The sequence below is a fragment of the Sesamum indicum genome, linkage group LG4 (assembly GCF_026168435.1).
Source record: "Sesamum indicum cultivar Baizhima isolate 11 linkage group LG4, ASM2616843v1, whole genome shotgun sequence".
Lineage (NCBI taxonomy): Eukaryota > Viridiplantae > Streptophyta > Magnoliopsida > Lamiales > Pedaliaceae > Sesamum > Sesamum indicum.
Window position 1 is genome coordinate 8,426,047 of NC_142660.1, and position 15,765 is coordinate 8,441,811.

The window sequence follows — 15,765 nt, forward strand, 5'->3', positions numbered from 1 at the left end:
GCTGATCACCTTATTGCAAATTTCATTGCAGATGATGTAAAAAATGCAGTGTTTGATATTGGTGAGGACAAAGCACCGGGTCCTGATGGTTTTTCATTGGGTTTCTTCAGAGCTGCATGTCCTGTTGTGGGATAAGAAGTGACAAGGGCAGTCCTGGATTTCTTTGCGACTGGAAGGCTTCTCAAGCAAATTAACAGTACGCTTGTGGCGCTTATTCCTAAGGAACATACCCCTATGTCAGCAGCTGATTTCCGACCTATCTCATGTTGCACTGTTCTATATAAAATTATCACTAAACTTATTGTCCAAAGATTGAGTGTGGTATTGGACAAACTTGTTAGTTCATGCTAGTTTGCATTTATCCCGGGGAGGAGTATTGGGAATAATGTCATGTTCACACATGAACTTTTTAGTGGCTACAACCAGGCCCGCCTACCACCGAGATGTGCTTTGAAAGTAGACATTCGAAAGGCATATGACACTGTGGAATGGGACTTCCTTCTAGAGGCCTTAAAATTATTTGGTTTCCCCGAAGTATTCAGACGATGGATTGAGGAATGCATCACATCAACCTCATTCTCTGTGGGAATGAATGGGAAACCGAACGGTTTCTTTAAGGGTGCTAGGGGACTTCAGCAAGGTGATCCTCTATCACCATATCTATTTGTACTTGTCATGGAGATATTGCATATGGGATTCTTGCAATTAATTGACCAGCATATGAATTTCACATTTCACTGGAAATGTGAAGTATCAAGGATGTTTCAACTGGGATTTGCTGATGACCTGATATTATTTTGCCGAGCCGACATTGACTCTATCAGGGTTTTAAAGAATGGATTGGATCGATTTGCGACATGGTCGGGATTGAGACTCAACATTGAAAAGAGTTATCTCATTATCTCTAAGTCAACCCAGAACGTGAAAGAGCAATTGCTAGGAATGTTGGGATTCCAGGAAGGCCACCTACCGATGAGATATTTGGGTTTGCCCCTGATTTGTTCCAGATTAACTATCTTTGATTGCCAACCACTATTGAGAAAGATTGATGAACGTATTAATGGTTGGGAAGGACTAGCACTTTCATATGCGGGGAGAGTGCAACTCATCAAATCGGTTCTTATGGCATTCACTATGTACTGGGGTTCCGCTTTCATACTACCAAAAGTGGTCCTCAGGGAGATCGAAAAAAGGTTACGATCCTTCCTATGAAAAGGTACAGGAAATAATGGATATGCATAAGTTGCATGGAAAGATGTTTGCAAATCGAAGGAGGAAGGTGGGCTTGGACTGAGGGATGTTGGTACCCTTAACCGTGCTCTTATGTGCAAAAAACTATGCTAGGTCATCCGATGTGATAGGAAGTCGATATGGGTGGATTGGTTGATTAGTGGACGCCTATGGGATAGTTCAATCTGGACTATACCGGATCATAAATGGCCATGGGGATGGAGGAAACTCTTGCGATTGCGTACTTGGCTATGATCTATCATTGAATATCGCATTGGTGATGGGAGTGAATTTTATTTATGGAAGGATCCATGGCACACCTTTGGACCACTCATAGACAGATTCCCACGAGGGCCTTCCAGATTGGGTTTGCATGAGAATGCTACATTGAATTCAGTTATCCACGAGAATCAATGGTAGTGGCCATTGATTACGGACATGGAGTGCTTAGAAATTACTATCACACTGCCTCATATCTATGGAGGATCAGATCGGATTATTTGGAGATTTATGAATGGGAGCCCCATCACTCAGGAGCTCTATCAGCTTATGATGCCACCGGGACCGAAAGTAGACTAGACTTCACTACTTTCAGGCCCTCTGAAGATTCCTCGTCATATGTTCATCCTGTGGTTTGCGATTCTGGAGAAGTTGGCCACAACGGATAAACCATGGTTATCCCACCTTGGGCATTACGTACTTTGCAATGATGACAAGGTCGAATCACACGACCACTTGTTCTTTCACTGCAGATTTAGTAGACGATGCATCAGCACTATACGACGCATGGTACGATTTCAGTGGCCAAATCGGGAATGGACATAAGATATTGTATGGGGGGCAAGGAAATGGCGTGGGAAACATATCATGAACATTGCATACTGTGCACTACTAGGATTGTGTGTTTATCATATTTGGAATGAGAGGAATATTAGAAGATTTGAGCAAGTTGAGAACCCTCCTAGCGTGGTAGCAAACTTGATTATGGAAGATATACGCCAACGCATAATTAGTCTTGAAGTCCCTAGCTCTGTTAGCACACGGGCATTATATAGACTATGGCGGATCCCTTGGCCTGTCGAGGGAGACACCTGACAAGGGGCATTGTTGTACCATCTTTTTCTTTTATTAATGAAAATTACATTTTACCATTTTTTTTAAAATTTTTGTAACGCCAACTGTAGGGATGGATTTTGGTCCATTCCAAAGCCGTTCTAAAGTCTGGTACAAATAAGTTCTATGTTCTTATAAGCATTCCAAAGTAAAAAAAAAAAAAAAAAAAAAAGCATTCCAAAAGCCGCCTTTTTCTGTAGTGAAATAATACATAACATACACATACATATGTATTATATATACACACAGCATTTAAAAATAAATAAAAAATACAAAAAAGAGATGGTTATGTAGGCGAGGAGATGGAGTGTAGGCAGAGGCCGAGGCAGGAAGATGTTGGTGTGGCAAAGGCACGCCCGAGGAGGGGGGGGGGGGGCGGGAGCTGGCTGTGTGAGGAAGACCATCGATCTCTTGTTTTTTGTAAATTCCGACGATTGATTTAAAAAGATAAAGTATTGGCCATAGATTAAGTAATATATGATCTGGACCATAAATTTTTATTAGATCCAACAGTCTAAAATAAAGATAAAAAAACATAAAAATAAAAAAGAAAACTCGCAAGTGTATAATACCACTAGCATGAAGGGAGTAAATTGCAATTCTATTTTCTATAGGGGGGGCTAATTGCCTATTTTCCATATCATAGGTAGGTAAATTGCTATTTACCCTTTTTGAAAGTAACCAAGCAAGAAGAGGATGACTATAATCTCATAAAACTAAAGCATCTTCCAAGCGAAGACCAAAAAATTATGGGTCTCTTGAGGCTACAGAGGTGAACGTTTCTCAAATAAAAATTTATGTACTAGAGATTTAAAGTTATCCAGAAGCTGAGGACTTCCACAAGAGAAATTCGAAATCATCTTCATCTGTACATCGCAGAAGAAAGGCAAGAAAAACCACAAATAAAGGCAGTTCAACTTTTCTGATCAACCTTGAGGAGTCAGCTTTAAGTTACCAGAGAGGAATTCCCAATATTTTACGAGCATATGATCCACTGGTCTCACACGTTCCCACTTTCCGGTGCAGAATATTGCATATGCATCAGCTGCATACCTGACACCAATCAAAAGACAACAATATCACCAATCTGGTTTTAAATAGAAAATATGGGATTATTTTTAGCAACTTTGAACTGAGAATATAACATAAACTCTGATGTCTTATGATGAGTAGAAAAGGCACGCCAGATTGCATAAAAGCTTCTCCTAGAAAGAAGGGGCAAGTAGCAGAAAATGCATCTAATATGCACAGGTAGCTTGTACTAAAAGAAAATGAAGTAATTTGGCTTTTAAAATTTCAGATTTTTTAGCGCCGCTTTGGATGTTATTTCATTACAGAGAAGTACATATACATACTTGCCAACACCAGTCAGATCAGTCACATGAGTCCAGCTTTCACCCAGATACTCTTCAGAGAATCGTTGGATTCCAACTGCTCTCTTCTTATGCAAACCTAAACTCCGTATTACCTCTTCGATGTCCTCCGAGGCAACCTCCATAGCAGTCTTGGCATTTGGGCACAGTTGGAAAAAATTTGACAGTACCCGTCCAGCCTACATGAAGTTCACCACCATAAGAGTGATATTGTAATACAATGGTCCAGAAAGATATTTTCTCCACGACTTTTTGTTTTAACGAAAGCAAACAAAAAGCTTGTCACCAGACTATAATTCAATTTAGGAGAGGATAATAGCCTCTTTGAATGGTTCATCACCTCATTATGGGAAACATCGGATAAACTCTTCAAGATTATACATTGGGAGTTTCTGATCCTGATTCTATGAGGATAGACTCATCGAAGTGATGCTATGTTTCTCCAGTTCCAAGAAATCTCAGGAGTATTTGTTCAGCATATTATCTAAGAACTTACCCAACCACACGCATGTCACAAAAAAGAACTGGAAATGAGGTGATTATATTCAAAATGATGATAACAGATTACTAACCTGTAGACCAGTAGTCTGGTTAAGAAGCATACATATCACTAAAACCCTCCAAGGATCAAATGCATGATCTTCTTGGAGGAGATTAAATGGTGAACGAGGGGGTTTCCAAGTGTTATCTGGAGTTTTTCTTTCATAAGCCTCATCTCGCTTCTGAGCAGCAGTGAGAACAGGTGTATGGGCTTTTTTTCTTTTAGTCTTCCGAGCTTGAATTTCGGACTTTGTTGGACCCAATGAAACTGTATTTTCATTCTCTTCCTCTTGCTGTGTGCTGCAAAAGTATGGAGAAATCTTCCTCACTTGCAATTTCTTGGATTCTGTTTTCCCTTCCTTTGGTGTGACCTTGTCTTCAGCATCCGGACACGCAAAATATGGTGAAACAACACAAACTTTTTTCCTAGCTCCTTTCGACCCTTTTGTACCGATGCTCATCTTTTTCTGAGGCACTATCTCACCATTTCCCATAACAATTTTCTTTTCCTTTTTCAAATTCTCAACTCTGTTATTCTGACTTCCAACAACATCAACCGCACACAAGAGTGCATTTCTCTCAGCAACCAATTCATCCTCCACGATTTTCATGTTATCCTCTGCCATCTTGTCTTTCCTACCTGTTTCCTTCTGAAATGAAGACTGGTGGATGCCAAATTTGGCAGAACTCTCATAACATTTTCCATCAGTGTATGCAAATTGTGCGAACAAATCATCTATGGAGAACTTTCCCATCTTATTTACACCACCAGTATCCTGATTGGTTGAAACTGAAACCCCAGGCACCTCCTCGAGTTTTCCATCTGAAAAATGCACAACTTCATCAGTTACATTTTCCTTCATATGATCATCTCCACTTTTTCTGCTCTTCTTTTTCCTATTCTTGCTATTTTTTCCATCTCTTTCTTCTGAAACTGTAGCAGATTCAATTGCAGTACACTCATCAAATTGAGAATCTGTGTCCTCATCCATCACACACTTCTTCATAAAGTAAGGGGACACAGTAGTTTCTTTTTGCTTCTTTCTTCTTCTCTTCTTGCCATAAGCACCAGACAAAACCTTCATTCCTTGGCTCCGGTCTTCCTTACTATTGCTTTCTACATCTTTTCTCCTCATTTTTTGTATACTCTTGAGACCCTTGTTTCCATCTCCTGTAACAGTGGCAGGATCAACTGCAAAATTCTCATCTAACTGAGGACACATATTCGCATCCTTCACACATTTCTTCATAAAATAAGGGGAAACCTTTCTCTTTCGTTCTCTCATCTTGCTATCACCATTTGACAAACACTTGCTTCCATAGCTTAAGTCTGGCTTCTTGTTGCTCTCAACATTTTTTCTCCGCCTTTTTCGCTTACTCTTAAGACCTTCATCTTCATCCCCTGTAACAGTGACAGGTTCAACTTCCAATTTCTCATCAAATTCAGAATTCTTATACTCATCCTTCACACATTTATTCATAAAATATGGGGAAATATTAATTTGTTCTTTTCCCATTTTCTTTCGTTCTCTCGTTTTGCCATCACCATCTGACAAACACTTACTTCCATGGCTTAAGTCTTCCTGCTTTTTCTCTACATCTTTTCCCCACCTTTTTTGCTTACTCTTAAGAGCCTCATCTCCATCTCCTGTAACAATGGCAGTTTCAACTCCCAAATTCTCATCAAATTCAGAATTCTTATGCTCATCTGTCATATATTTATTCATAAAATAAGGGGAAACAGTAATCTCTTCTTTTCCCTTTTTCTTCCGTTCTCTCATCTTGCCATCACCATCTGACAAAAACTTACATCCATAGCTTAAGTCTCCCTGCTTGTTGCTCTCTACATCTTTTCCCTGCCTTTTTCGCTTACTTGTAAGTACCTCATCTCTATCTCCTGTAACAGTGGTAAGTTCAACTCCCAAATCCTCATCCAATTCAAAATTCTTATACTCATCTTTCACACATCTACTCATAAAATAAGGGGAAACAGTAATCTCTTCTTTTCGATCTTTCATTCGTTCTCTCATCTTGCCATCACCATCTGACAAACACCTAGTTCCATAACTTAAGTCTTCATTCCTGTGACTTTCTACATCTTTTCTCCTCCTTTTTCGCTTACTCTTGAGTCCCCCATCTCCATCTCCTGCAACAGTGGCAGGTTCAACTCCTAAGTCCTCATCGAATTGAGAATTCTTAAACTCATCCTTCACACATTTATTTATAAAACAAGGGGAAACAGTAGTTTCGGTTTTGTCCTTTTTACGTGCTCTCATCTTCCCATTGCCATCAGACAGATGCTTACTTCTAGAGCTTAAGTCTTCATTCCTGTTGATTTCTACATCGCTTCTCCTCCTTTTCCGCTTACTCTTAAGATCACTCTCACCTCCAACTTCTGAATTTACCACATGCTTAACTCCTGAATTCTCATCAATCTGAGAATATTTACTCTCATCCTTCACACATTTCTTCATAAAATATGGGGAAAAAGTAATTTCTTGATTTTCCTCAACTTTTGCTTCTCTCTTTCTTGGCCCCCTCTTCTCAACTAAAATAGGCGTAGCATCACCTTCAGTAACACATCCAGAAAAGTTTGTATCACAGCTCTTCCCCTTCTTTTTCTTCGCATTACGAACCACAAGACAGCCATTACCGTGTTGATCACGCTTCTTATCACTAATATTCTCATGTCTATCTTCCGAAACTCTTGCGAACTCTGTCCTCCAGCTCTCATCAACCTGACTGCATCCACTCTCACCCTCAACATATTGTTTCATAAAATAAGGGGAAACTGTAGTTTCCACCTTTTCCTTCTTTCTCCTCCCTCTCTTTTTCGTCGTCTTCTTCTCAGACACAATAGCTTCGCCAACTTCACATTCAAAATACTGGGTTTCTGAACTCTTTCCCTTCTTTCTCATTGCACAGCAACAATCATCGTTTTTCTTCGCCGAATCACAAAAAGAAGCCGAAACAGTGCATACCTGTGGCAAATTGCAGTTGATCTTTTCCCGATTCCGTTGCTCGTCTTTGGAAGGAGTCCGGTCCAACAAAGGATTGACATTAGATGATGAGACCGGACAACAGAAATTATCAATCGCCATCCTTGATCGTGCAAGGGTTTAGCTTTAGCGGGGAATTGGGGTGACTCCCGCCTCCACTTTGGCATATCTCGTTGTGGTTAACATTTTCTATTTCTTCCTTTTACGGTAAAATGCATAAATGCCCCAATTATTTTTGTTAAATTATAAAAGGTTTTTTAAATTAAAAATATAGCCTAAAAGCCATAGCCCATATTTACTTAGGTTAATTGGACTGGAAATTCAATCCAATTTGGCACAATGAACCATTTACTTTCTTTTTGCCCAATTCGTGATTGGGCTCTCAAGCCCGATTTTCATCTAAATAACTATTAGAGTTAAATTTATTTTGACCTCCACTTATATGAAAAAGTATTAAAATTTTTTTATAAAAATTTAAATATAAAAAATCATCCATATATTATAAATAATGACTCACATTGCCTCATGATCAACTTAGGCCTATTTTTTTTAGAAAATATAACCAAAATGCCCCTCTATATCTATGAGGAGAAATTATGTATTTATATAATATTATATAAATTTTAATTAAAATATACCAATAGTATATCTATAATATGTAAAATTAAAATTCTTATATGAGAAAAAAATTATTTTTTAAGTCTGTTAAGTATGTCTAATATTAATTTTAATCCAATCATTATTCCTTAATTTTTATAATCAAGTTTCAAAATTGATGAAATTTAGTATTTTGGTTGTCCGAAATTTTGATTTTTGATCAATGACACCAATTAGATATTTCTTGGGAGTTTTTCATTTATGTGGCTTTAGAAAATAAGTTAGATAACATGTTGGATATAATTATATTATATATTATTATAATTTATAAAAATAAAATGATTATTTAAAAAATAATAATAATACCCCACCCCCAAACCCATGATCGCCTCCCCACCCCCACCTAGATGACTTGGCCCATCTAGATATAGATTTTCCAAAAAATTGCAGAGTTAAAAAGCATATCTTCTTAAAGTCATGATTCAAACACCATATTTGATATGGATTGATAAGCATGTAATTTACAAAGGTTCTTGAGTATGAGGGATGGTCCTGTACACGTCAAGGGACTAGTGGGAGGTAAACAAGATTTGGAGTCTGGTTTGTGCAGGTTCAGTACAGAATATTGCAAACATCATTTGTAATTAAGATTTTCACTGTCTATATTTGAATTCTCCAAAAGGGATAATCAGAAAACTTCAGTTACCTAAAAGGTATGAGTTTCTTATTCTAACTGGACAAGAAGAAGCGATGTAGGACGTTGATCCGAATAAATGGCTTTGAGCTATAAGTTCTGCTATGGAGTTCAAACTAGGTTTGACGTCCTGTATCTGAAAAATTTATTTTAACAAGTTCATGCGGTGCACAAATTAGTCAAGAACAAGGTGGAAGGTCAGTGGTAGTTTAATTGTGTTCCATATGTTTTAGGGGTTAAAACATCCTGATCATTTTGAATGATAGAAAGATGTTATGGAACACTAAATACGAATATTGTTCATGTAATTCTCCATAAAGGAATTGAATTCCTATCTAGGAATATGTTGTCTAAGATTCAGTCATAGTAGACTAATGAGGAGCTCAGATGTTTGACACCCCCTACATCTCTACTGTAGGCAGTACGGGAATGTTGTTCGATACATTAAGCCTGATGTTGTATATGCTTTAAGCATAACAACGAATATCGAGTATGCACTCAGGAGGCAGTAGACAGTTGTTAAAGAGCTATCTCTAATACCTGAATAAGGATTGAAAAAATATTCTTTACAATCGTTAATGAGAACTGATTCTGGAAAGCTATAGCGATAATAGTTTATAATATCATATGAATAATTTTTTTCAGACTTTATGATGATGTGGTGATTTGAAAAGGTTCCGAGTGGAATACCACAAGGAATTTAATCATGAAAGTTGAATGTATGACAACTTTAGAAGTTATTTTGGATAGAAAAACTACAACCAGTGGTTAGATGTGGTACCTAGCATGGCCAGGCCAATGGTCACCTTAGAGGATGACAACTAGGCTATGACATTAGCTAAAAGAGCTCGAGATCTTATCACATATCCAAGAAAAATTTTTAGACAGCACCATCTACTTGGAGCGATGGTAGGAAGATGTGATGTGCAGTTGGACAGCAGAACATCGGCAGAAATTACGATAGAACCATGTGACCAAGCTGGTATCGCAGATTGCTCATGATTAGATTACTTTGAAAAACAATGGTAATTGGGTTTAAGGTCAAGTAGGAGATTGTTGGAATAGGTTATCAGAAATCCAATTCGATTGGCGGTTTTGGAAACTATCCAATGATCTTTATCCAAATAATATTGGTCTGATGAATATGGTAAGTATTCATCCTGGGCATATGCATCGGTTGTACTTACCAATTACGTTAAGCATTACTTTAACGTTACCACAGATGCCCACAGACTATTTAGATAACCCATGTAGTTGGATTGCGCATTAGATGACGACTATGAAATTAACTTTTGAGGGTTGGTTTGGAACATTCCAAGTTGAGGACCTCGAGACTAAGAATCTAGAGTCCTATTGAGACCTGCACTGAATATTGCATTCATTAGATAAGTATCGTGTTTCATCGACGACAGACGTTTCACGTCTATGAAATTTTAGTAGGTTAGTTGACAAGTTAGTTAACTGACTCACGGGGAATCGTTATGTGGAAGCCTTGGAGGCTTGGTCGGTATGGCTAAAATTCCTCGGCTGCGATAGTACGGGAGTATTCCTTAGACTTGAGAAACCATGAAAATCACGTGCACACGATAGTTATATCTTTGATCTGGCAAGAGGTGATTGTGCCACAGATATGATCATTATATGTCTTGTTCAATGCAATCAGAATGTGTAGTAAGGACGGTGAGTTTCAAGGAAAGGATCCATCCCTTGTCAGTATGTGATGGCAGTATCTCCTATGCACTTGGAGATGCGCTCACGCCTCATAAATCTATAGCTATAGTGGTTGATCGAGTAGGAAATGGTTTCCTATGTCTAGCAATTAAGCGAAATGCGGTTTCAAGTATTAAAGCATAGATGCTTAGTCAAAGATAGAAATGGAAGCCAAATTTCATACCCTAGACTAAGGTCGAGAGACGGTAGACTGAAGGACCGTAACCATATGGAATTGGGGAGCCTAATATTCACATGGATATTCACCTAATCTCTAGTACATGGATCGTTGCTACACGGCCGCTCGTGGTAGCGGATTTTCTAGATCAATGATTGATCAAGAATGATTAATCAAATTGCATTTAATTGGTAGTTAGTATTGGACACTAACTCAAGTCTAGCTGAAAGGTGAACCTAAAGAGTCAACATAAATCACTATGGAAGGATAAGGAATTAATTTGAAATTAATTTCAGAAGTTGTAAAGAATTAGATTATTTACACATGGGATGATTCATTGGATGGATGGCCCAAGATAAAATTAATTGAATTAATTTAATTGGGTTTGTCTTAATTAATAAATTAGATTTATTAAATAGAGAGAATCAGGCTTATATCTTTAATTGGATTAAATGATATTGGGCTTAATTTGTTTTGAATTTTATTTAAAATGGATTTAATTAAATTCTTTGGGCCTTGAATTTATTTTGATTTAATTAAAATGAAACCTACTCCAGTAAATTAAGGTAGGTGGAATGTATCTATACAATTTTCACGTCCCATACAAAGCATATATATATGTGTGATCTTCATTATCTACAAATAGTTGAATGAAGAAAACACACAACTCCAACCTTCTCCAATGAAGAATTTTCAGCCACCTCTTTCTCTACCTGTCATCACTCTTGTTCTCTTGCTCTCATTGATCTAGGATCATATGTAGAGTTGTAGAGAATCTTTGATGAGGAGAATACACTTATTAATAGTGTCGTTCTCTTCGATCATCATCTTAAAAAAAATATCAATTTTGATTTCCTCTAGCAAGGAGATCAAAATCATCCTCCTCAAGGTGTGGTGTGGATAAACTCTAGAGGGTTTCTACATTGGAGCCTAGGGTGAACAAGGTGTCGAACATGCATTTCCGGTTGAAACATAAGCGAAAGAGGTAAAGTTTCATTTACATACCGCATCTCTTTTGTTTGTCTAATCTATAGCCTAGTGTGTGATTTTATTATTTTATTTTTAATCCACATACTACATCGAACATAAACACCCGGGACCACCAAGGTTACACCTCTTAGTTGGTCGTAGAATTAATTTTTAACCATGCATTTTCTCACCTTTTAATTTCACTCGCTTCAGGTAGTGCGTTCCCGGGCTGATCCCCTTTCCCTTAATATCAATGAGAATGAGATCATGAAATTCCTATGAAAGAACATTGTATACCGCTGTGGTGTTCCACGGGTTTTGATTTCTGAACGAGGAATCCACTTTCTAGGAAAGAAAGTACAAAAATGGTGCAACCTGCCTTGTTTTCTCTAATTGATGACTTCAAACCAAGTTGGATAGTCTTCAGATATACTTAGTTTCCGTACGGATGAAAAGGATACATAACGTATTCTGGAAAATTCTTTTCTTTCATTGTCTCCTCTATTGGAATGGTTGACCAAAAGGTAATTTGATTGGTTATTTGCCATTTGTCAATCTTTATCAAATAATATTGGTTGATGAATACGATAAGAATTCATCAAGTTGGCATTATGTTTCGTTGTGCTTACCACTGATGTTGAACCGGGGTTCAACGACACAATGAAATACCTATAGATCGAAAGGTTAAATGCATGGAGTTGGGTTGCACATAGTTTTGGTAGCTGCGAAACCAACTCTTGAGGGTCGGTCTGAAATGTTTTAAGTCGAGGACCCTGACACAGGGCATCGAGGGTCCTATAGAGACCTACACTAAGTACTGTAGTTATGTTTCGTCGGTAGGAGACGTAGTTCCTCCGTGCATTTTTAGTGGGTTAGTTGGAAGGTAGTCGACTGACTGAACTGAGTCACGGGAATCGTCATATGGAAGCCTCTTAAGGCTTGGTCGGTATGATTGGAATTTCTAATTTTTATAGTACAAGATTAGTCCTCAAACTTGGGGAATCATGATAGTCACATGCATATAAAGACTGTATCTTGGATATGGCAGCAATGACTGTGTAGTGAGATATGGTCATCATAAGCCTTATCCATAGTCTTTAGTACTATGGACTGTTGCTAAACAGCCAACCACAATAAAAAAAATAATTAATTAAATTGAATTTAACTAATTGTATTGGTCACACACGTTTAAGTCTAACTGAGGGTGAACTTAATGAGTCACACCATACTACTATAATAGGATTGAATTAATTTGGAATTAATTCCAGAAGAGTTGGATTAAATTAATTCTTGAGGAGAATAAATGACTGGATCATTTATGTAAATCAATCTATTGGATGGATGATTGAAATTTAATTAATTGGATTGAATTAAAATTTTAAGTTAGGCATTAAAATTAATTGGATTAATTTTATTGGGTTTGGTGCAATTTATAAATTGAAAGAGAAAGCATGGGCTTGGGTCTCTTAATTAGATTAAAAGATGAGGAGTTTAATGTTGGGCTTAGGATCAAATTAAATTTAATTAAAGTCCATTAGAGCATGGATTTGATTTAATTATAATTAATTGAGTCTGATCCATTAAACACAAGTCCAAGGTCTTATACCTTGGCTAGGTCATATAGGCCTTATTTTTGGAGAATGATTGGCAAGACTCCTTGTAAATGTATGACTAGGTCATATATATACTTACTTTAAAACCTAGCCACACGCACAACACTCACTAATCTCTACACCTCTCCAAAACTCGTCTCTCACTTTCTCTAATTTGTCCATCTTCTTAGTTCTTCTTTTGGTCTTAGAGATCCAAAAAAAAAGAAAAAAAGGAAAGGAGATCAAAATACGTTAATTGATAGCGGTCATTTTGATCTCTACTCATTTGTAGTTGTTCTTGCTAGCATGAGAAGATCACGTCCTTGTAGAGGGAAGGTGGGCCATTTTAGAGGATCTTATCGAGATCTATCCGTGAACATATCCGAAGATGAGGAATCAACGCTTGTAGTCGTGTAAGAAAAACAATGAGGGTATAATTTCTATTTGTATTTCCGCCATTTTGTTTTTCTTGTAATTCTATGGCCATGGTTTTTTTTTATTGTACACCAAATGCCTGAGAAAAGATCAAGGGTACACCTCTTGATTAAGTTTATAGTTCACTTTAAATCACTACTTTTTTATTTTTCTCGCTTTCGTCGCCCTTCCTGGTCCGATTCACTCCCTTCAAATAGTTTCAAAGCCCGATTTGGTGTCTACGCCTAGAATCTAATGTGTTTTGCATGATTCAACATGTTAATATGTTTTAAATCGGCTTCGGAAGCATGATTTCTTGTGTGTAATTGCATATCTAGATCTAGGGTGTTATATGTTTAATTTTGAATTTGATTTTAGTCATGAGAAACTTTTGAAATTTGAAATTTCTAAATTTAATTGATTCTTGTTTGTTTCAGAAATTGTAGAAAAAAATGGGAAGTTTTGGAAAAATCAGGAAAAAAAGCAGTAGACTGCCGCTGCTTGCCCACCAGTTGGCAGGCGAGCAGGCGGGCTTGCGCTCGCAAGAGCCCAGCGTGTCTGGCTTGCCTAGTGCACCTGCTAGCTTGCCCACGGTAGGCAGCGCCCATTGCGCAGGCGAGACGTGTGCACTACCCATTAGGCTGTGTGTGGGCATTGGCTAGGTCGCGCGCAGCGCAGGCAGGGCAACCTAGTTGATGGCCAGCAGGACAACCTGGCTGATGGCCGGAAGGACCGAGGTTTTCTATTTTTTTCAGAATTTTTATTTTTTTGAATTTTTTTATATATTTTTATAGAATAGTTAATTTTGGTGAATTTAATTTTTGTTAAGATTTGGTATTTCCCCAAATTAAATTACTAAAATTAATTGAATGGATTTTCCAAACAATAATTAATTTTTGCATGGGTTTCACTTATGTCCACATTAAGTTGCATTATTTTATATATAATTCCTTAGATTGGATACATGATTATTTTATGATATTGGATATCATATATTGTTGCATGATTATTTGGAATATTTCATGTTAATGTGTTAATTGGATTAGCATAGATGATCACCTTGAACCTAATTTGTTAAAGCTTACTTTGTCCCTATTTATGTACTCCCCCCAACTACTCTTTGAGGTTTATTTTTCAGTTGTAATGAGTGTAATAGGTTAGAGAGGTTAATTTTTGTTATGTATAAATTTTGTAAATAGCAAGCTCGAACATTGGAGGCCCATGGAGGAGATCATGGTGTGGCCCACGGAGATCCAAAGACAGAACCCATGATAGAGATGAAGAAATAAAGAGAGATTATAAGGCCCATAAAAATATTAATAGGTTAAATAACTTGTAATAGCATAGGCCTACCGTTAGACTGACGATAGATCCACTGCGATCTCAGTGGGTCGCACAGGTATTTGGGCTTGTGATCATCCAACAGCGTGCTAGGCTTATATTTTGCATGTGATGGATTTCAACTAATGTTTTTAATATTTAGAATATTAAGCATGCAAAATACTAAAATGTGATGTTGTCTCGATCATAATAAATTAATAATTCTCACTTGGTTGGACTAAGTTAAAATATTAGACCCTAAAAAAGAAAATAAACAAAGAGTTGTTTTTCCATGTCTGCCATCCACAATCATGTAGTAGGAAGCTGATCTCACTCATACATGGTCTCACGAGTCGTGGCACGTCTGGACCGAAATGAAACTGCACTATTATTGTGAACTAAGTGAATCCTTGATGCGTACTAGATTTTTGGACACACCACAAGGGTCGAAGGATCTTCAACGAAAATTCTAAGATTATAGGGGATTAACCCTGCAAAATAAAGGTTAGCACTCTGATGCTTAAGTTAGTCACGGATTAAAGAAGAAATAAAGAGGGAAAATTTGAATTAAAGTAAGAATGATGGTATAAAATGGTGACAAAGTGTATGTATTTGTGTGGAGTAAAAAAGATAAACTTAGAATAGCATAAAAAACATAGAGAACAATGAGAGAAAGTGAGAGTTTGAGAGTGAAGAATAATGATATTAAATGACTGCACAAGGTCTCTATTTATAGACATGTATAGAGCAGGATACAAGGGTTCTCGAAAGGAGTGGATCGACCCAAGAACCGTGGGGGAAGTGCGAAAAATCAAAACAATACGGTTCAACATACAATCAAAGGGTGTACCCTTGATCTTTTTCTGGGAGTTCGGTATAAAATGAAACAATAAAGGCCATAGAAAATACAAGAAAAACGAGAAGCATATAAAAGTAACATGCAATTTACCCTTGTCGTCTTTCTTGTTCGGCTACAAGCGTTGAATTCCTTTCCATTTACGGATTCGGCAATGGTAAGACTGGAGATCATCTCAAG

General features: G+C 37.4%; 1 protein-coding gene across 3 annotated transcripts; it reads right to left on the minus strand.

The window, feature by feature from the left end:
• Positions 1–3,040: 3,040 nt before the first annotated feature.
• On the minus strand, positions 3,041–7,467 carry LOC105159804 (DNA glycosylase superfamily protein). 3 transcript variants are annotated; one of them, XM_011077003.3, is made up of 3 exons: positions 4,289–7,466; positions 3,699–3,895; positions 3,041–3,396 (listed from the first exon to the last, which is right to left on the minus strand). In XM_011077003.3, exons 1-3 carry the CDS (start codon positions 7,355–7,357, stop codon positions 3,270–3,272), a joined length of 3,393 nt encoding a protein of 1,130 aa, XP_011075305.1. In that variant the 5' UTR covers positions 7,358–7,466; the 3' UTR covers positions 3,041–3,269. The 3 variants fall into 3 exon arrangements, 2 of the variants coding, with proteins under 2 accessions (XP_011075305.1, XP_088736012.1); XR_016065270.1 differs by lacking the exon at positions 3,041–3,396 and adding an exon at positions 4,057–4,207 and having other exon boundaries at positions 3,756–3,895; positions 4,289–7,467; XM_088879886.1 differs by lacking the exons at positions 3,041–3,396; positions 3,699–3,895 and adding an exon at positions 4,057–4,200 and having other exon boundaries at positions 4,289–7,467.
• Between the last annotated feature and the right edge of the window lie 8,298 nt (positions 7,468–15,765).